This window comes from Mauremys reevesii, linkage group 12 (genome assembly GCF_016161935.1).
Source record: "Mauremys reevesii isolate NIE-2019 linkage group 12, ASM1616193v1, whole genome shotgun sequence".
Lineage (NCBI taxonomy): Eukaryota > Metazoa > Chordata > Testudines > Geoemydidae > Mauremys > Mauremys reevesii.
Genome location: NC_052634.1, coordinates 3374452 through 3397558, shown reverse-complemented (window position 1 = coordinate 3397558; position 23107 = coordinate 3374452). Strand labels below are relative to the sequence as shown.

Genomic DNA, 23107 nt, shown 5'->3' with positions numbered 1-23107 from the left:
ACTGGAGAGAAAGCACACAAAAGGTCTTCTGACCAGGGTCAGAGGAACGCATCGGTCAGTGAACCTGGGCTGTGAATTGCTCAGGAATAAAAAGATGACTTTTTTGTTTGCTCTTCTCGTGAACAGGTCCACACTTGGGGAGTTCCCTGCTGCTGGAAAATGGACCTGGACACATCTGGGCTCAGATTCCATCGTGGTGATTTGCAAACGACCTGCTCAGGCAGTATACCAGAGTGTTTTGAACTCCGGGAAGGTAAGCAGCTCTCAGGTTGAGAGAACTGGCGATGTAGAAATTCCAAAGGAGCACTGCTTCCTGGCATAACGTTGTTAAATGGGCTCTCTCTGGTTTGTATACTTAGAACACGGCTTCTGCGCAGTTTAAGAGTACCAACAAATTCCGCCCCTCAATACACAAAAGGAACACCACGAAAGCCAAACAGATGGCCCGAAGTGCCCCGATATTTATATGGAGATTTAGATCATCAAGAAACCAAAGGCCCTGAGTCTGAAGGGGACCTAAGTGAGCTCCCCAATCTAGATCCAATGCATCTGTGACTAGAGTGAATGACTTATGGAGAAGCAACAATTGCAGGTTCTACCCTGCCCCAGGAAGGACAAAATCTGAGCAGATACTTGAACTACCAGGTCAACTGACGATGGGCCGGCGAGTACACAAGGGCTAGCCAACCCTGTTGTTCTCTGAGGCATGAATCTGAGAAACTTTCTGTGGCTCTGGTGAATCACCACATGAAAATAAGCATCCTTTAGGTCAAGAGCAGTATACCAGTCCCTAGGATCTAAGGAAGGGATAACAGCTGCTAGAATAACCAGCCGGAATCGTGTTGTCTTTTGGAACTTGTTTAGCTGCTTTAGATCTAAAATACGCCCGATACTCCCTTTGCCTTTGGGATTAGGAAGGAATGGGAATAAAATCCCTTCTCTTTGAAGGGCATGGAACTTTCTGCATGGGCACCATGAGGAGAGGAGATTGAATCTCCTGAAGTAGCACACTCTCATCAGAGTAGTCCCCAAAGAGTGACGGGTACAGAAATAAATAGAAGGGTGTACCTCAGTTCTACTGTCCATAAGACCCACTGGTCCATGTTGATGCGAGTCCAAACACATAAGAAATGGGATAGGTGATTGGAGTGGGGAAAGATGGCACTGTGGGGAGTAGCATACTGCTCTTAATCAACGGGTCAAAAGGATTGTTCAGGGGACTCAATCTGCCTAGAATGGCAGCTGCAGAAGAGCAGGGAGGAGGAGGTCATCTCTTGTAACTTCTCTTTGTGGAGAGGTTCTGGGTACATGGCAAGAAGGGATGAAGGTATTGGGAAAGCTCTGGATGGAACGGCTTTCTTATTGCTACTTATTGCCAGAGACTTAAAGGTCACTCCTGAATCCTTAAGACTATGAAGCCTCTCCTCTGTCTTATCGGAAAAGAGTGTGAGGCCTTCAAAGGTTTGTTGCACCTGTGGGGGAAGACCTGATGACTGCAGCCAAGATGAACATGCAGCATGATGATTGAAGCCATTGCTCGAGCCACAGAGTCCACCACATTCAGGCTCGCTTGCAAAGCTGTCTTGGCAACAAATTTGCCCTCCTCCACCATAGAAGTGAACTCCTGCTTTTGCCTCATCAGGAAGCTTGTCTCTGAACTTCAGGATACTTCACAGGCTGAAACTGTGCTGGCCCAGCAGAGCCTGCTGGTTTGCGACCCTAAGCTGTAAAGCTCCCGTGCAATAAAGCTTCCTGCCGAACAGGTCTAGCTTTTTTGCTTCTTTTCCTTTAGACGTTGAGGTTTGTTTCTCTCCTCCTTTAGCAGCAGAAACTACCAGGGAGCCTGGAGGAGGGTGACTGTAGAAGCGCTCCAATCCCCGGTGAAGGGACATAATATCTTCTCTCCGCCCTTTTAGTAGTGGTTGGCAGGGAAGATGGAGTCTGCTATTAAACCTTGACAGGTTCCAGGATAGCCTCATGAATAGGGAGAGCTACCCTAGAGTGTCCTCCAGAGGCTAAAATGTCCACAAGCCTGCATAACCTTTCCTGTACTTCTTCTGGTTGGAGATACAGAGCTGCAGCCACCCTCTTCAACAAAGTCTCAGTGAGCTCTGAAATCAATGGGATGGTGAGAGCTTGGCTCAGTCACTACCACCTCATCAGATGATGAAGAGGAGGCAGCTCAGGATTGTTGAGGAGGTCCCTCCTCTAATTCCTCCACAGGACAGTCATGAGCACGCAGCTCCGCCTGCAGGACTCTGGAGGAGGGAAGACTCACCTTGTTGCAGATGCTCCCCAGCATCAAGGTGATGTGTAAGGGTGGGAAGGGAGCCAAGAGACTCTAGAACACGGAAGGAAGCCCCTAGGGTTCCAAAAGGTCCATTGATATGGAGGCAGGGCCCAGCTATGTGCAGATCATGGGTCCTTTGAGTGCTGCGGCTGTGGCCAGTACCATGATGGGCAGGTACCCCACTGCGGGTTGCTGGGCATGCCTGGGGCAAGAAACACATGATCCGATGGACTCCGTTACCTCAGATCACAGTGGAGCTGACCCCATCGGTACTGGGGAGGCTAGTTCTGAGTCTGGAGATGGGGGTGTCGGTGAGATCGTTGCTGGCTTCCTCTAGATAGAGCCCTATGGAGAGGGGCAACAACGGCAGAAGCCACCAGTACTGAATGGTGCTCTGGGGTTGGAACTGGGACCATGTGCTTCCAACCCTGGTACTAGGTGAGATACCCAAACATCAGGGGAAGCTGCCACCGACAGGTTAAGCAACTCGCTGGCTGCCTCGAAAGCTTCGGCTGTAGACAGCACCAGAAAGGGCTCCGGAGTCTATGGTACCAAAAGGCGTGCTGGTCCTTCGGGGATTGGTTGCAATGGACCTGTCCCAGCCTCTGGAGTCAGCAATCCCTCCTGGCTTACTGACTGTGTCTGGGGATGCCTCCTCTTTGAGGGCACCTTTAAGTTCTTGCCTCTGCTCAAATGCCTTCACCATAGACTTCGAAGGCCCCAATACAGAGTGTTTGAGAGACTCATGCTGTCTCTTCTTGAGTATCAGCAATGAGGATCTGCCTCTGGACTCCTAACGGGGAGCACTCCTGACTCAGACGTGCTCATACGCATTCAGAGTGGGAAGATTCTGAGGGCAGGCGAAGCACAGATTCCAGAAGCAGGTACTTGAGTCTGGCAGCCAGATCCTTTTTCAATTGGGGTTTGAACCTTCTACAGACATGACATTTGTCACTCACATACACCTCTCCCAGATGCTTCAGGCAGATGGGGCATGGGCTGCTCACTGACACAAGACTTGTTACATGAGTAACAGGCCCCAAAGACAGGAACAGATGCTTTTAGCCCAATACCAGGCTCGGAAGCCCACTCTAGAAAAACGCTACCCTAAGGAAGGGGCTAGCGGGAAGAATGAAATCACGCTAATAGTTCAGAATAGCGAAGCAGAAACGTAGAATACTTAAACTCCACTGCGAACTGGCCACCCGCCGCTGAATCGGGCGTCCGCCGTCGGCGACTCCTCCGCCACCGCTTGGTGGTTTTGAGGTGGTGGAGCCAGCGCGCGCGAGTTCTCTAACTATCGCCCAGAGATTACGCGAATAGTTTATCCGAGAGAAGAGCGACTCACCGCCGTCGACCCCGCTCGTAAGTGCAGATTTATTCTAAGTTTATTCAAAATATGTACAAACGCTACACTAGACTAAAAACTAATTCTACAGACACTGTGTACAATAAAAGGAGGAAGGCTTGCAGATACAAAGTTCAGCGCTCCAACAACCATTACTAGCCGGAGGAAGGAACTAAGTGGGTTCGAGGGTAGCATGGCCCTTTGTACCTGCATGCAGTGGCGTGAGGCACCAAATGGCACTCATACTACCCCCGATGGCTACTGCTGAGGGGAAAAAAATCTTCAACAACTGTGCATGAGACGTGCACCTACAGTGGAATGGACATGTGGAGTCACTTAAAGAAGAGCACATTTCAAAACTGCAAAGCAGCTGTACAAGCAGATTGCAGGTTCTATCTTCAGTGAAAAAAATCTGATACGGAAAATGATTTTCTTTTTAATTTCAAAACTTGATCCGTTTGTGGAAAAGTATCCTCAAAGCTGATAAATCAGTTAGGCAGGATAAACCCCTTCTGTGACCTTTAAATACTAAGAGCTATTGCAAGCTACCACTACAACCCAACTAGCTTTGGTTTGAACAGTTGTATCTTTTTTTAGTGTGTTTGTAAAAAGATTTTTTGAGGGGTTGACGGGAAGCATAGAAAATTTAGTTCAGCGAGGACAATCTTTTTCTTTACTACTTTATTAAAGTGTCAGCACAAATAAAGTATCCGAAGGTCAAAGAAACCTATTTAATTAAGGGATAACACCCAGTGCGATGAAGTAAACTGGTACTTGCTGTTCCAAGTGACTGGATCCCAAAGAACGTACACTCAGATTTATATACACTAAGAAATAGTGTGGTTTTAGCTGAACTGCTGCTGACCACATCAGGTGTGCATGGACAAGGGCAAACGATGGCCAGCACTGGATTACTTAAAAACTGCTGACAACAGATTGCTGCTCTTTCCAAGAGTGGACAGAGCCTTAGCCGTATGAGCAGAAATATCCAAGTCTCCTGAGATTTCATTGGTTGAAAGTGTTCTCTTGCAGAAATGACTTTATCCATTGCATAAAGACACATTACCATTATTCAAATAATAATGATATATGGGCAACAAAAAGGACCTTAACAATATAGTTGCAAATCTCAGAAAGCTAATCCCTCTCATTTATGTGGTCCAATGAGTATCAAATAATGTTATATATGCTCCTATAAGGATAGTTGCTATTGAAGAATGGCAAAAATGGAGTTTAGCGCTTGTGTTTACTTCAAATTCTCTTTTGAGTGGAGAGGGATTTTAGGAAGAAGGTATAGAGGTGGTTTTTTTTATAATAAAGATTAAGATGTTTATACAATATTGTTGATCTGCAAAATTTCCCCATTAGAAAGCAGCAGACACCTCATTAAAGATGAAACTGTCATTTTCAATGACATAGTGTTTTAAATACACCACGTCATTTGGAATCTACTGCTTGAATTATCTACTAACGTAGAAAACCATTTAGATTAATGGCATGAAATTTGTTTTCGCACCACTGTTAGATTTCAGGAAGCTGCACATTTTTTAACTGTAATATGATCATCTTTGTATAAATATAATTAGGAGTTGACTCTCAGAAGAATTAGATATGCAAACCTGTACCCTGAAGAGCAGCCATTCAATTTTTATCTCACTAAAATTGCTTCTGTACTGTGTTCTCTTTCACTTAAAGGGAACTTGGTTTTCTCAATAATGAAAAAAGGGCAATGTTGCATTTTTTATGAAGCAAAGAATCTTTTTCAAAAGGAAATTTAACAATTCAGCAATTCAGTTTCTACCCACACCTGGTACACTCAAAAATGTCACCCAACAGTATTAAAACCTGTTGCGAGGCATTTTAAATGTGGTAAATTACTTGATTTTTCTCATTAAACGTTCATATCGACTATTAAAGTCCTTTCTCTTCATTTCTGATTAAAATGTATGCGAAGTCTTCTGCAACTTCTTTAAATAAATGAAAGTTAACTTTTCACTCCGATTTTGCTGCCAAATAATAAAACTTAAAAAAGTGAAAACATCAAGTTACAAGTTTCATCTCTCCCAGGTACAGATATTTCAGTGATTACGTTAGTATGACATCTATTTATTCAGATTTATATTGACAAAATAACATTGTGTAGCGTTCCATAAATAATCTCTATTTTTTAAAGCAACAATTATTTTCTTTGCTTATAAGACAGGAAATATCAAATTATGGCTCTATTTTATGTTAATCATTTCACGCCAGTCTAAAGATATCTTAAAACATACGTAAAGATCTTTGTGACTTTTATTTAAATTGCCCCAAAGATTGGACATGCAAGGTAAATTATTATATTCACTATTAGGGTTATATATTAAGGAGAATATTTTCAAATGGAACAAATAGCAGTTAGGCACCACTGTTGTCCTATTATGTCAATACAGAAGCCAGCATGAGATTGTTCTTTACTGTACTGTTTATATGGCCAAGATTCTCAAAAGTGGTTAGTGCTTTTGGATGGCTCAGTTTGGGATGCCATCTTAAGCCTGAGTTTCAGAGTGGGTAACTGTTAGAAAGGAAACAGTAACTTAACAACCCATTGGACATTTGTGTTACCCTCAACATCAACAACCCCTCATGTGCTACCAATTACCTATTCCCCTTCTTAGCTAGCATGAATATCTACAACATTGAGATGGATAATATTTTTTTCCTCCCCCACCCTCTAACCAGACTTTGGTGTCACAGACATTTTATTATGAAATTCTGTCTTCCTGCTTTGTCAGCTTTAGGAGGGGTTTTTCCAACCAATTTATTTCCTTGCTATTATTCGTGGGAGTTCTGTCTGCACTAAAATGGTAACCTACTGTTCCCTGGCTAAATATTATAGCTGAAATGCCATTGAAAACTTCTCCTCCATTCATTAGCCTCTTCAGGGTGCACTTTTGCAATGTATATGCTGTTAGCAGGATCCCTTGATTGAATTACAGTTCCTGAATGTTATTTTTATGTATTCAGATAAATATGTACACATGTAGAATGGATATGCCATTCGTAGTGAAGTACAATGTGCACCGGTTTTTAAATTATTTTTTAAACTGGTTTAGGGCTGGTTTAAAACTGACTCGAGGTAAGAACTTGAGAAAATTATGAAGTTCAGATATTGTCTTTGCTGTGGGAACACCGAGCATTATGAACAAAAGCATGGCCTCAGATACATGCGTTCTTTATATAGCCGGTAAAAGAATGAGTTTGACAATTATATAGAGACGTTTCTTATAGGGCAAATGACCTATGAGGCTAAGCTCCTAAGCCTACCATGGAACAAAGACTTTAAGCTGTTAAAGCAAATAAATTTAGATGTTGGTGGATGGGTGGGTGGGAATGAACCTGGCCTATTCTCCAAAGTCTATGGGATTAGATGTTAAACTAATTATTTCTGCCATTGCTATACCATGTTCATCCCTCACATTAATTCTATTGATGCAGGGAATTGGGATTTCAAAATGCATGGGGGAGCATCAGCCCCACTGGCACCATGAAGTGAAAAAATCAAAAGGGAAAGTGGATTTTTAAATTTTTTCAGTAAAACCAGTTTACCGCAGTGCAGCAGAAACACAAGCACTACTGCCAGCCATGACCATGCTGTTATTAGAGTTCTGATAATAAACAGTGCAGAGAAAGGAAAAAAAATGCACAAGAAAATTTAGTTATTTCATTTTTAAACAGAAGAGTTAATAAAGTTCGTGCTGTAAGTTACTCATGCATTACTGCTGCAAATTCTGTACCATGAAAAAATAGGAATGGCAGGGTTTTTTTGGCTATTGTTTTACATGCACACACGCACTCTCACACGCGCATTCACGCACTCACACACGTGGCTCCTCTTTTCCAGGTCTCTAGGATACACTCCAAAAATCATTATCACTCAAAAAAACCTTTCTGAGATTGTAGTTTTGTACGTCTCACTAGCTGTAAATTCCACTCTTACGGTCACATTTTCTTTACTACCAATCTATTGGATTTAAATTTTTAATTAATTTTAAGTGTTTTTTGGAGAAAATCCATTTGGTTTTATATCATGCCCATGCATTTCTAATCATTCGTGTACATGCTCACTCAGATTGGTAAGAACAAATGGCCAACATACATAAACATCTGGTATACTCCATACACACTCCAGCAACACAAGCTTGGAAAGAAACCCAAGAGTCTTCATAGGGAAAAAACACTTTAAGAGGGAGGTATTGTGGAGTTCAGGTAAATTTTTAAGGCTGAAAAGACTGTCAAAGCTAGTTTGCCTAGCACATCTTGTCATTCAAGTTGTTTCTGTGATAAGACCTGACAGCTTTCTCACCTGTAGATTAACATACTGAAAAACAGGTGCTTCTTGGCGTAATGGAGCACCCTCAGGGCTTTCCCTAAACAGTTAACTACATCTACTACTAGCTTTAATTATTTAACAAATACTTGTTATTTTGCTGCAACTGTGTTCTAATGCAATTTCCTTCTGCAACATGAACACCACTATCAACCCTTCACAACAGTTATGGATTCAATGACTTCATTTTGATACCTCTGGGGCTCCCTCCCACTAGCCCAGGTTCTCCCAGAGATCAATGCAAGTGTTATTTCAGACAAAAGATGTCAATCTTGGTTTAGTTTACTAGTCCTAATTTGCAGGATGGCAGACCCTTCTAACCCTCCCCACAGTGACGCAAAGAACAGCTTTACTTGCAAATGGCTATGATTTCAGCTAGACACCAAAAAGATGTTAGTACACATTTTGGGCGTTATATGAACCAGGTATCCTACAACTAGACATATTAAGCTTTTCTTATACAGATCCCTAAGGTTTGAGGCATGGCATCCCCATAATATGTTTTAGTTTCTTATTTTTGCTTTAACATCAAGAGGAATTAAAATGGGAAAAGCCTCCAATCCAGCCACTCTTCTCAGGCTGGAAAGTACTGATCAAACATCAGGAGAACGAGTAACCTAAAATCCTTACGGTGAGCGGGTTTCACACAATTCACTATGGTTAGTATAGAATCAAACCGCACTGGTAAAAGGAAAATAAAAAAAAGGAAGAACTTGATTTACTCCAAAGTCAAGCCATGTGTATTCCCTGAACAGCCTGCTCCGTTTCAGATGTTTCTAATATTGCCAATGGTTTCTATGGAAACAATCTCAAGCTTATGACTTGGCAGATGTAGTAAAATCAAGGTGGAAAAGTCTTTCAAATATTTTGTTTTAAGCTGCATGAGCAGTAGGACCTGTCTGGTGATCTCAGTAAGTGCCAAGCGCACTATTATCAGGGATAGCTCGGTGGTTTGAGCATTGGCCTGCTAAATCCAAGGTTGTAAATTCAATCCTTGAGGGGGCTATTTAGGAATCTGGGGCAAAAATCTGTCTGGGGATTGGTCCTGCTTTGAGCAGGGGGTTGGACTAGATGACCTCATGAGGTCCCTTCCAACCCCGATAGCCTATGATTCAGGACTCAGTCTTGGCCTTACTCTTGTCTTAGCAGCGGCTGGGGCACTTGATAAAGCTCATGCAGCCTCCCTATATTTCTCTAGAGACTCCCAATTATTCAAGGAGCAGTATGCACTAGCCTTGTAAAGGCACATGTCCAGACTTCTTTTGCCAGGGGATATGGCCTCTGTAGCACGGAAACTTTGATAATGAGATCAGGAAGGGAGGAGCAAGTAAACAGAGGCTAAATATAAGGAGATCCTCGGTGCTGGCCTAACTCTGCTCCTGAGAAGCCCATGTTAAAACTCCTAGTCAGCGTTTGGCCAACATTGACTGCTTAGGAAATACCACTCCTAATCTTTATGGCTACACATTTTTTTGATAACTTTGTCATCCTAATTAGTACAAGATATTTTTAAATTCCACAGTCCACCTGAAAGTATAAGGGATTTTAAAATGTCTATCTAATGTCTAGTAATATCATTCACTCACAAATGACACAGAAATAAGCCTGGAGGGCTCAGATGAGTCACTAAATCAGGAAATTCTGGATAAAACTGATTAATGACTAGGATTGGGGTGTGGTGAAGCAACATTAAGAGAGGCACAATGGTGCACTATCCTAGGAATCTGAAATTTAATATCTCAATCAATTCCTGAATCAGAGATTAGAGGTAGAAAAGAGCTAGTGTTAAGTCATTCAGCACATCTCCGAATGTGCATTTTCTACAGTTGTAGAACTTTGCTTAGCCGACTTTTTCAAAAGTCCACAGTACTATTTCATCTGAATTTGCCTGTAGTTTTATTTGAAGTTCTAATCACTTGTACGCCTCTAAATAGTTCTCCTCCCTCAGTTTGGACACATCAAATATTGGTGGATTGTTAAGTCCACCCCTTAGCTGTCACTTAACCCAACCACTGTATTCATATTTAGTTCTTTTAATCTCTCCTCAAATGTTAATGATCAGTAGGTTCCATAACTTTTTGCGTTCATCTGACCTTGAAAGTTTGTTCAATGTAGTCTGTTTTATGAGGTCATTTGGGCTTTGTTACTTTACAATGGCTTTTCCTGCTGCAGCTGCTAGAAATGCATTCATTTACCAGGAGTCTTGACAAAACCACTGTAACCATGTGAAAATGTGTAGCATTTAACAGAAACTGTGATCATAATTTAGAGGGGGAGGTGGGCAGTGTATGAATAATATGAAAACATCCTAAAAAGAATTGAAAAAAAATGTATTGCAAATTAGATTGCAAGTTCTTCAGGGCAGGGACTGTTTTACTCCTTTTTGTATTGTATATTATCGTATTCATTTAATATCTCAGTTCTCCTCCCTTCCTTGTTGCCAAAGATATGTCTCACTAGATGAGAAAGTGATTATTCCACATTATGGATGTATTGGCTTATCAAATTTCAGGGTGAAACATGGAAAAGTTGCATTACCAACATGAAAAAAGAATTAATATTAATCCCTTTACTCCCTCCAAAATATGGATTAGAATTCATTACAATTGTCAGGTTTGGTGTCATTTTGTTTTAAAAATAAGTAATTTGTGCCAAGCTCTTTGTATGCTGGAGTTTTGGCCTGAAGTGAATATTTGAACGTGGTTTAAAAATAGGGAACAAGAAAAGCTGTCAAGCTGATAGACTAATTTGAACAGAAGACAAGGATTGGTTTGCTAGACTGCTATGACAATGAGAAGAGTTAGTGTTGGTGTTTGTTTTAAAAAGCTCTCCTCACAAGGTGATGATGAAAACTTTACTCCTGACCTATGAGACGAGAGGGTCTTCTGTGGAACGTCTACAGAATATCAAAAATATCACTTGTCTCTAACAGACTTAAGGGATTCAAGTTCTTCCCAAACCAAAAATACAACTGAAAATTTTATGCATCTCTTAAAAAATTAAACTTGAGTTCACATTTTCAAAAGCCAGATTTCTTTTTAATCTTTGATGTGATTACCCCAGTAATAAGGATTACTAAAAATCAGTCGCTCCCTTTGTACTGCTCTTACATGCATGCCATTTCCATCAGTTTGGGGAATTGCTGCTAGTCTAGGACTGTAACAACTGGTGGTTAAACTCAACAGAAATGACAAGACTAGACATCCTTTCAAGCCTTAAAAATTATGTTATATTTATGAGATCAGTCCACTTGAAACATGTTTTCCCTTGAAGACTACATTCCCTCCTCTCCTCCCCCACCCCAAGCTTGTCTTGCTACTCAGCAGTGCTGAGAAAGTAGATAAACAGGAATGTGATACCAACCGTGAATTGCCGATTCTGTCGTCGCCGTTGTGTCTACACACAGGAACAGAGGATTGGAGGAAGGGAAGAAACAGGAGGAACGGCATGCAAAAAAAGGGAAAATGGAAAAAATGGAACAGATAATATATGAGCAAGCTTTCAAAGAACATTGCGTGACAAGCAATAATAAAATGAAAGGCAAAAAGCATTTGAAGTGAGTTGCACTGTTTAAAGGACATGCCTTGAATTCAAAAGCTGTGAGCCTGAGGAAAACAGTAAATTCTTTGTTTTTCTGGAGTCTTGCCAGGAGGATATTTACTGGTGGTCAAGAGCTAAGGGGAACATGAAATGTGGGGAACACCACCAGTGTCAACTCTTTGGTTAAGTACTCCCAAAACACAGATGCTCAAAACTAGGACAGAGACCTAAAAGCCTGGAAATGGTTTCATACATTCAAACATTGCCTTCACTAAAATCTTCCCCTCCAGCCTGTTCACCCCAGGTCCTTCATTACCAATCAGAAGTCAATCAATCAGCCTCAAGTTTCCCCTCCTCCAGTTGATGCCAAGAAACCTATAAGTGCTATAATGCACGGTTTAATTTAGGCATCCAGCTCATTTTAGGGTTGATCCAGAGGTAACAATTAAGCACCAGGGAGATGAGGACTAGCACACGGTGTTTTCACAGACCACATTCACTCAGAAACACTTATTAAATTTGTAGGTGGCCTTTTTGCTTGATTTCTAATGAATCACGCACCAATGAGACATTCATTTGATTGAAAAGTACAAGTCTTCGCAGAATACTGGGGCGGCAAGTGGAGATTACTAGTTCCTCTGCTGAGAAATATCGCCTCATCTCTGATCCTTTTTTAGTCTTTTATGCTAAGCTTTGAAGAAAGCATTTATTTTTCAGGAAGCTGAGTGTCATGTGTTACAAGTTAAATATACTGCATTTTTTTCATCTAGCCTCGAATATATTGGTTTAGAAAACTTGCTTCACATCAAACTGGGAAGCTTTGTTAAAGGCTTTTGAAATATTTTTGGAGTTGCTGCTTAATGTGAACATATAGATAGTTTATAAAGACTAAACTGTATTTGGGATGGACTTCCTACCACCTCAGCTCTGAGTGTCCTGGGAATTAGATTATCTTCCCAAGATTCCCTATCCTACTGGGTCTATTTACATTTCAGCAACAACACTGTAAATGGAAAATCCATCTCCATTTGTTGGCTTACAACTGGTTCTGCTTTCAGACTCTCATTAACTATGCTGAATGGGTCAGAAAATTGTTACCACATGCATTTGTTGTTTGCATGCTATAATAGGCTGGTTATTCAGCATGTATTTGTAAATTGTCAATACTTACAAAAATATTCTCAAACTGTCAGTAAAGTACAGATGTAGTCATTCACATCAGAAAGGGGCTTCAAAGGACTACATATGGACTACAAAGGCAATGTTTAAATGAACAAAAGCATATGTTAAAGTGCAGAGCAGCACTCCAAAACATATAATTTCTGTAAACTAGCCAGGAAGTTTAGTTTTATAATTACAGTACACAATTTCGCATAGGCGTTCCCCCTCAATTAACATGCTCTCCTCAGAACCATAGGAACTGTAGTCTTTCCACACTCAGAATAAGCAATAGGAAGCATGAAGGGCTAATCTTCTGTAATTTAGTTAAGGACAGTCTATGTTTGAATTTCTGGACCATCAGTGAAGACGAGAATCACACAAGGAGTACACAATACTTACAGATTCAAAGTCTGCACGCTTTAAATATCAAAGCAAAAAAAAAAAAAGCACAATTTAACAAACTCTACACCAAGATTTGCATGACAGATTATCAAGCCATCATTAATCTGTTCCCACTGCCAACATATACTGTTCTTATCTTGGCAATCAAATCTAACACGTACTTAATATGCTAGCACTCGTTCTCATGCTGGGAACTTTGGTGAAGGCAGCATGGAAGCCTTCCAAAACAAAAATGAGAACAAGAGTGGGCCTTTATTCTTTTGGAAGCAGCATTGCGATAATGCCTCATTTTAAACAAGCAAATGGTGAAAGGAAAAATGGAGGTGGGGGTAGGGAGTGTTGTTTAGAAAGAATTACAGAACTGTCAACTCTTGAGATACCATCTTGGCATCTACAAACAGTCTCAATTTACTGTCTTCCTGAAATAAAAAAAGTTATGTCAGCATTAAGATTAAATAAAACTGTGCTAGAAGCAACCTTGTACTCATATGCTGGAAAAGATATTAGTGAAGAAACAGTGAAGTGGACAGTGCATCTCGCTTCCTCTTCTGGGGACAGAGACCAACAGCTTTACAAAAATAAAGTTCTCAAGCAGTTTATAAGCGAGAACAAATATCCAAGTCAAACAACATGTTTGCTGCAGCTGGAATGGTAAAGTTATGATTAGCAAATGGATTGGATGATTACAGCAGGAAACACAGACCAGTTAAAGGTTTAGAACATGCTTTCCGGGGGGTCCTTCTCAACTCCACCGTCTTCTTTCAGAACAAGGATTTTATATGTATTTTTACTTTTTTAAACGCATGGTACAATGCTGCACTGCAGAAGAATGATCTCATGTTCAGAGATTTAAAACAACACACACTTAAGGAAGAATATTTTGCATCATGAGAGAGAGAGAGAGAGAGAGAGAGAGAGAGAAAATTAGCCTTTTGCTGTGCTCCTTTGGTATGAGTCTACTGAGTATTGCAAAATGGCGTATAAATCACTCAAGAACATAACTGTTCTGCTTGGTGTAAGAGAAGAAATATAGCAGTAATAGGAAAGACTGTGCGGGCTGCTACTGCTAGAATCTCTTATGATTTTACCATGAGTTGACTAGTTTTTAAAATAGTTCTCTGGACTTTAGCATGGTTACCCACTTTTAGTTTTATTTCATACTGAGGATAACCATGTCATCCCACTGATTAACTTTATGGTCCAAACTCTGGAGGGAGCTGTGTGTTATTGTTTCTAGTTTAAAGGTCCAGTGAAGTCAATGAGAGTCTTCGGTGACTTCAGCAGGCATTTGATCAGGTCCCCTAGTGATGGATGATAGCAACAATCACATGAATTTTATGAAAATGAAATTTATCCTATGGTGCCGACACTGGATGTTTTCTATTCTGAGGTGAGTACAGAGGATAGAAGGAAGAATATAACAAAACATTGAGGTGGAGTAAAGGCATTGTTAATCTTAAGGTAAAACAAAGAATAGGATTTTAATTAGTAAGGCTCAGCTAAAATTGTTTTATGTGGTGTAGTAAAAACAATCCAGTGGCCTTTTCAGTTCTACACATCCATAATTATACTGTGTTCACTAGATCAATGGTTCTCAACCAGGTGTACACAGAGGTCTTCCAGGGGGGTACATCAACTCATCTAAATATTTGCCTAGTTTTACAACAGGCTACGTAAAAAGCACTAGTGGAGTCAGTACAAACTAAAATGTCATACAGACAATGACCTGTTTATACTGATCTATATACTATACACTGAAATGTAAGTACAATATTCATATTCCAATAGATTTATTTTATAATTATATGGTAAAAATGAGAAAGTCAGCAGTTTTTCAGTAACAGTGTGCTGTGACACTTCTATATTTTTAGGTCTCATTTTGTAAGCAAGTAGTTTTTAAGTGAAGTGGAACTCGGGGTACACAAGACAAATCAGATTCCTGAAAGGGGTACACTAGTCTGGAAAGGTTGAAATGACTGTTTTATGAGTATCATCAAACATGGTATCCCAGGAAGGAATTTTCCTGTTGATATAAAGTTGCATATTTCACTTAATATTGACTTCCTTTTAGCATCAGACATAGGACTCACTCAGTTTACCGTGGCCAGGACTTGAATGAATTAAACCTCTAATACACATTATGTTGTGGTAGAATATGAAGGTATCTGCAAAATGGGAAAACACTGGCAACATTCAAGCCTTTAGACACCAGCCATTTAACTAAGTAGCAAAAAAATGCATTACTTCAGAGGCAGCGGGACAATATTTAGTTGAAACAGTGGCACAAGCGCTCCACTGTGGCACATTCTCATTCTTTCACATGGCTTCTCTCCAACTGAAAATTGTTCATTGAGCGTGACAGACTGCGGGTTTAAAGCTAATCCATAAATTAGTCCATAGTCTTGCACAGAATGAACAGCATAAATGAAAACGAAAATCTTAGGAACAAAATTAAATGCCTAAACTTAAAATGCTTTTTCTATTTCCAATTGAACTGCAGTGTTACTATCTTTAAGAAGCTACAGATTCGCCGGGGCTTTTTAAAAACAAACCCCATACCAGAATGGATAGAAGAATAGCATCTAAAAGTGCACATTTGGCTCAACTGCACCCATTTCACGTGTCAGTCTTTAAACCAAACTAAGAAATACAAACACAGTATAGTTCCTTTCTAGTTTATTTCCTTCATTAAAGTAAAAAAGGAGCCAATAGGCTTTCTGATCAGACTCACTGAAATCGTGTTCCATCTGCTTTTTTCAGATTTCTTCACATTTAGAAGGCCAGGGCAAGAATGAGTTCCCTTGATGTTACCATTTTTACAGCAATGTCCTAAGTAATGAATGCTCTGTATTTATGAAAAGAATATTATTTTCCAGTTTATTTCAAATCCATAGGAGATAGTAAAAGGAATACTGAAAAAAATCTATTAATTTCCACTGACCTAATGCCTAGCTTCATTTCATTTATGTTACACTTCAATTAAACTGAATGGTGCAGGAGGGAGGATGAGGTGAATTCAAGCCTACATATAATGCCGAGCAGCAGCCATCCTTTATCTCTAAAGTCTTCCCAGAATAATGATGAATGGACCCCGTGTTTGATACTGTAAGCTCATGCTTTGTAAAATAATTCCAAGTTGGCTTCAAAGCTTTTGCATTGCACCCCCGAGACAGCTTCATTTGCAGACCAGATGTTTCACAAAAATAATCAGGATCTGCTGAGTAACTTTGTGTAGTTGGGGGGTAGAGGAGAGAATTCTAGATCTGGTGCTGCAACTTGGTCTGGGATTTTTAACACTTCTTCCAGAAAGCCCTATAATATGCATTCTCACTTAGGCCCCAGCCTTGCAAAGAAAACTTAAGAGAACCTGCACAGAGTTCCCTGAAGTCAAACGGGCTCCACACCTTTGACTATGCTCCTCTCTTAGCTACTAAACCCCTTATCCTGCAATTATTTTAGAATGAGGACTCTTCCTACAGCATGCACAGATATCGGAAGCTACTAGATATACCAGCGGTCATGGAGAAACCCTGTGAATTTTGAACTCAACAAAATACTAAGTAGATATTTAGACTATATCTTGTTGGAGAAGTGGAATAAGCAGTTTTATTATTTTTCCATCAGTCCTCTTGCTTCAAAATAGACAAGTTTTCTGAAGATACACAATTAAGTAAAAATGATTGCTGCAGTACTTTATTCATCACAAACAAGTAACAAACAAATCAAAGTGCTCTGGCTGCTATTGACAGAGCAGTGGGGTAAGACTGGCTTAGTTATTTCTTTGCAGGCATGTAGGTTATTCTCTCCCTCTTTCCCTTTAATGTGGTCACATATTGGATGAAAATGTCAGAGGAGTACGATGTTAATGGTAAATTAACCTGACATTTTATCAGGGACACAGGGAAGCTTCTACAGAAACCAAGAATGCTACAATAAATAATTTGGGGAAAGGAATGACTAAGCAGTGTAAATCTCTGCACCAGCCTGTGAAGCATTGCGTGGCACCAAACACCTAGCTTTGTGTGTGTGTGTGTACATTCAAAGATTACAACGACAGAAGAGTACTGCGAGGCTCTTATTTTCAGATTCATGTTTTCTGATTTTCAAATGTCGAGTTGTATACACTGCTGCATCTTTAAAGAAGCATTCAGAAAAGGAAACAAAACTGCTGCTGGGGCCATCTGTAGTTCGCCCAGTCCAGGTTGGAATTAACCACCATCATCCATTGTAGAAATTCATGGGAAAGAAGTTTTCCATTTATCCATTAAATTTCATCTGAACAGCAGAACTGGCATCACAAAGTGTCAGCAATAGTAACCAATTAGGCACAAAGCCTCCATGTCCACTGGTACATATGTAGCCCCATTAATCCACATGGTCTTTGAACCTCCCACAAACCTATTGCTGAAAATACCTTTCAGCAAAGAATATGTTCTACTGCATAATTCCCACCCATAACCTTTTTGGATTACTCCTGGAATAAATCCCAGACAGCTGTAGTTCATCACACTAGCAGCTGAAATCAGGAAAAGGACAAACTTGTGGTGGGTATAAATTTATCATTTTAAATGAGTTTTCTAGGATGTAAATTCCAATTTTAAAATGGTGCAATGTTTTTCTTAGCTAATGAATACAAGAGTTCCTATATTAGAGACCTATGCAAAGATGGAAAAAATGTTTTCCACTGACTTAGTTTCAGAATCTGAGTTTAACCTGTCCTTCAGGAAGAGCATTTTTTAAGACAGGAACTCAGTGCTATTCAGAGGAATTCATCTGGGAAGGCAGGAAATCCATGGAATTTGTAGGCACCAGCACTGTAGCTTTAGCCTACAGAATATTTAAGTGTGAAATCGTTCCAGGCTTGGCAACACCCACTTTATTTATTTATATAGAAAAAGACAGTCAAGTTGTTTAGTCCCCACATTTAAAATTTCACAAAACGGAATACTAATAAAACATTAACATTTAAGTGAAAATGTACGAAAAATACTTCATTTCTACTTCAACAACCTCCTCTGGTGTTTGCAACCTAAACAGTGGAACATTTACATAAGATTGGGAAGTAGATTAATAATTTTACTTTCTAATGCTTAAACTTAAAAACAGCAGAAAAACTGAAAAGTTCGTTCTATTTTTACCATTTGGTTTTAAGCATTTATGGCAGCGTTTCTCCAACTTAATTGCACTGCGACCCCCTTCTGACAAGAAAAATTACTACATGACCCCCAGGGAGTTAGGGGGAAAGCCAAAGCCCAAGGGGAACCTGTAACCGAGCACCGGCAAGTCTAACACCGGCCCTGGCAACCCCATTAAAACGGGGCCGTGACCCACTTTGTGGTACCGACCCATAGTTTGAGAACTGCTGATCTATGCTATCACCAATCAGGATGTGTTTATTTTTAAACCTTCCAACATCTCGTTAACTTAAAAAAAATGTTTTAATAAATTTGAAAAGACTTCACAATTATTTCAAAGGCAAGTCATCTGATATGAAACCTGCCAGTTCAGGATCAGGATGTGATGAGTTGCTGAGGAGCCTTGACATTGCTACAGGACTGCACTGAGTCTCTGTACAAGTTATAAAGGAACATCCATGCAATATATGCTCAAACATGTAATCTGCAACACCAGGGATTCCCTGGTAGTATGCTAAGTACATCCCACGTTCCATTAAAATGGCTGCTATGTTACATGCAAGTCCCAACAGCAGAGGCGGCAACAAACATGACTGTACAGTTACACAATTAATTGTTTATGTGCCGAGGGGGAAGAAAATTAGCCCTACAGGGGGTAAAAAAATTCATTAAAAGGCAGACCTTTTTTCTGAATACTACATTATGACCAGAGAGAAGGATTTTTAAAAAAAATTAAGAACATTTATCTCCCAAGATATAACAGCTGTCCAAAAACAGTATTTCAAATGAGGACTCCAGGGGCAATTTAAATTATGTAGTTTGCTCTGCCATATCATATTGTACATCTTAATGAACAAAGCCACGAGGACAATTTGAAATGATAAAAAAAAAAAAGGATTTGCCAGTGATAACAGCTGACGTGCCAAAGGATGGTCAGAAAATCAGGGTAGATACTGAAAAGATCAAACCATCATGTGATAAATCGGAAGTAGCAAAGCAGCAGAGACAGAGCAAATGGTTTAAAGGTTGTGCTCTTTCAGACGCTCCATGATTTCCCCGCAGCACTACAGAACTGCTTTCAGAGTTCAGCTCGACTCATCAGGTCAAGTCCATGCCAGCAGCTTTCACAGTCACATCAGGAGTGAGAGTGAGAGAAAGACACTTACGCTCAGGAAGTGGACTGACTGGACAATGAAGGCATGCCAAGACTTGCCTTAGGTTGTCATCTAGAGTATGGAGAAGAAAGCATGGCTGGCCGGTGAAGCATGGCTGATGACAGCAGTGGCTGGCTGGCAAGGGGGCAGCACTGAACAGGGATTTTAATGGGCTGGGGAGGAATTAGGGGGTCATATTTTGTCACAAAATGTATTATCTGTTATAGCGACGCAAGCTCTCTGGTGTAGAAAGCATGCCTTCCTGTAATGGCTGTACAACACCACCTAGCACGTTTGGCTTTATACGAATAATCAAAGCGGGTGTTTGCCACTGGAGACTATAGCTGAAGAACCTACTGAACATGCCCAAGCACAAATGGGCCCTTCCTAAGCCTGTTCTTATTTACGGTCGAAAAAGTGAGCCCTCAAAGCAACTTCAGCACCTGAATCAGGAAGCGTTCTCCACACCGGAGGAGGCATCTGATAAGGAGTGCAGTGTAAACGCAGAGAATAGGAGCTTTGCAAATTAAAACTCTCTCAAAACACAGCTCATTTTTCTTATGAAGACGGGGTCCTGGCAGAACCGCCCTCAGCCTCCATGCGATGCCTGCTGAGTGTGCCCCCAGCTCATGCGGGGAATGAAGGGAAAGAAAGTGAAGCATAATGGAGGTAAAATCTCCCCCGATTTGAGGAATTCCATTTAAAAAAGTGCTTATAATTGGTTTGGGTGGAAGACTAAGCATGAAAAAAGGAACACTACCACCTCTGAACAAAGTCAATCACTAGTATTCAGGGTATACGGTGGGAGTGGCCAAAATGCAGCTTGAGAGCCGCATGCGGCTCTTTTCAGTTGAAGTGCAGCTTGCGGAGCCCCCCACCCCACACCTCCCCGCCATTCTCCACCTACCAGACTGGGGTGTTTAGGGCTATGGGCTTCTGCCCTGCAAGGAGTCTCCTCACAGGGCTTCAGCCCCATGGGAGTTGCCTGCCGGGGCTTGGGACTTCAGCAGGAGTGGGGTTGAAGCCCTGAGCCCTGGCAGATGTGCCTCGTAGGGCTGAAGCAGGCACGCCTTGGGTCTGGAACTTCTGAAGATTAATGTATGTGGCTTGGAGGGTCAGTAAGTTTGACCACCCCTGCTACATGAGAACATTTCCGTATTTTGGAGGCAATACAATTAGAAGTTATGTATTGTCCTTTGAGGCTTTTAAGTAGTATTTCTACACTACTACTGAACATAATTCTTGCAATGATGCTAGTTTGTAAATGGATTTCAGTTGCAAAACCCTTTACTGGGAAGAAAGGATTCAGTATAAAACTGCAGGAACTTACTCATCAGTGTTTGGCTGCTGAAGCTTCTAAGGTTAACAGGGGCTGCAATGAACTAAACAATGCAGGGGAAAAGTGGAAATTAATTTTTATATCCATTTGTCAGACTTGGTTTTCCAGTTAAATTTAGCAGACTGTCTAGTCTCTGTAGAAATGGAGATTGAAAATGTTCAGTTCCATAACCTTTAATCTATTTGGAGAGAGGAGCAAATGTTAAATTCCACGAGTGCAGATATTGAGCCTTCAGGATAAGATAAATACATATATAGCTGCTTGCTAAGACACAGTAACTCTGCAAGATCACATCCATCAAAGAGAGGGATTTGACAAAGTTGTTCTAGGAGCAATTTCAGTTTAACAACGCCTCAGTGCTAGCTCGTTCATTAGCACAAAGGCATTCTGTGCTGAGAGAAGACACAACTCCTGGATCAGGAGGTTAAAGTATATCTGTAAGGTGGCCTCAAATCGCAGCAACAGAATGAGACAGAAACAGAAAGTCCACATTGAAACCAAGGAATTTGGCACAATTGGCCTGTTTCTGCCCTCATTAGAGTCAATGGAAAAGTTCCCAGTGATCTGGAATAAGAGTAGAACAGAGTACAATGTCACTAACACAGTCTGGCCCCATTCACACGGGTTAAACCAGATTAACTGATGAGGGTTATGGCTGAGCATAAACTGTGTTTAAACATGTTTTTTAGCTCTGTTTTAGAAGCCAGAGTACCTGGGGTCTTTTTCACCCTGTTCTACTCACTAGATAGGTAAGGGGAGAGGGGATTCTACCAGCAGGAACAAGCAAAAATGGGTATTTGATCACTGCAAGAATCATAAGGTACCCATGACTTGTCCACTATAAGTGGCTGTCAGATCTCACCAGGCATGTGGATCTCTCTCAGAGTCTGAAGAAGATCTTACAATCTTGATGTGTCTGTGTCAACCACAAGTGAACTGTCAGAAATCCAGGAAGCTAAATTTAGATTATTAGGATCATCATCAAGGCCCAAGGCCACTACAATAACTCTTCCAGAAATGCTCCAAAGGCAGGGCCAGCTGACAGAGAATGTTACATGGGAGAAGGCAGATTACAGAGGAAGGACACTCAGGAAACCTGAGAGAAGGGGAGGGCACAGTGATGGAGCCAGCTAGCGCATCAGCGGTGCAATGTGCATTTTGAATAATGACTGACACTAAAAACTGCAAAAACAGCCTGGATCACAGGGGTGGGGTGGGGGGGGGCGCTGGTAGATTTCTGATCCAAGCAAGTCTGTGGGGGGGAAGGACTAAGAATTTGTGTAGCTACAAAAGCCAACTCATAAGAGCACAGATTTTATACCCAACTACCCAAAAAATACTAAAAGTGAGCCCAAAATGACATGTTAGCAATACTTAATTTCATTTCCAGGACAAAGAGATGAGAACATCATAGTATTACAAAGCACCACATGAATATCATGTAACAAGGCCAAAGCAGCTTGGCTCCTGAAAGGGTAAGGAAGGCTCTGTAACCATTTACAGTTCTTTGACAGCGTTAACAGAACAGTGGATAAAGAACCACCGAGTTACAGCATTCCTTTAGACCGAGAGACACTGGAGAAAAAGTCTCCCCACAAAAGGCTCTTAAGGAGGCTTTGACACAATGAGGTGAGAAGTTAAAGACATATTATGGAATAAAAAGTCATTAAAAGATAAAAATTGTAATAAATAGCCAAGTCTTGAGATGGGAAAAAGTTAATGCCAGCATGTTCCGAAGTTCATTAGTAAGGAGATAGACAGAGGACCTAGAAGGAGGAAGATAGTGACATGGCAAAATCTGGACAACACAATGACAGATGAAACACACTGGGACAAGAGCATGTTAAGGCACATTGGAAGGAAGGTTTTAAATTAATTGTCCACACCCGTGAGTTCTGATTTAGTTGTAAAATCACATGGGAGCGAGGGTGGGAATGTAGGATAGTTAAAGTCGGCTAAGGCACAACGGTAGTCACAAAGATAAATAAAATGTTATGCTGCTTTATGAAGGGGATGGAGTATAATACAGGAAATATTAAGCCACTGGACAATCGATGGTACAGTCTCACCTTCAGTATTGTGGTCAGTTTGTCACCTCTATCTCAAGAAAAAAAATATAGCTGAAATAAAAACATTCAGGAAAGGGCAATGAAAATGAGCAGAGCATTGTAGCTGAGCAGGGAAAATCAGAAAAGCCTCCCTTATGGGGAGCGACTGGGAAGACAGATGTAGTTATTGTGGAAAGGAACATGAGGTGAGATGATGGATGTAAAGTAATGAGTTGTGTATTATGGACAGTTGGGTGTTCCTATTTACCTGGTCCCAGAATACAGGAAAATAGGAATTCAAAAGTAAAAGGCAACTTAAAAAAA

General features: G+C 40.8%; 1 protein-coding gene across 6 annotated transcripts in view; it reads right to left on the bottom strand.

Annotated features, from left to right (window-relative positions):
• The window catches only part of CADM1 (cell adhesion molecule 1), a 287524-nt gene that overhangs the window by 17931 nt on the left and 246486 nt on the right, over nt 1-23107 (bottom strand). For 5 of the 6 annotated variants that reach the window (XM_039496484.1, XM_039496486.1, XM_039496487.1 and 2 more), the window contains one exon: nt 11368-11400. The exons of the other annotated variant lie outside the window; for it this stretch is intronic. In XM_039496484.1, coding sequence (XP_039352418.1) covers nt 11368-11400 — 33 coding nt within the window. The remainder of the gene's footprint in view (nt 1-11367; nt 11401-23107) is intronic. 6 annotated transcript variants of the gene reach the window in all.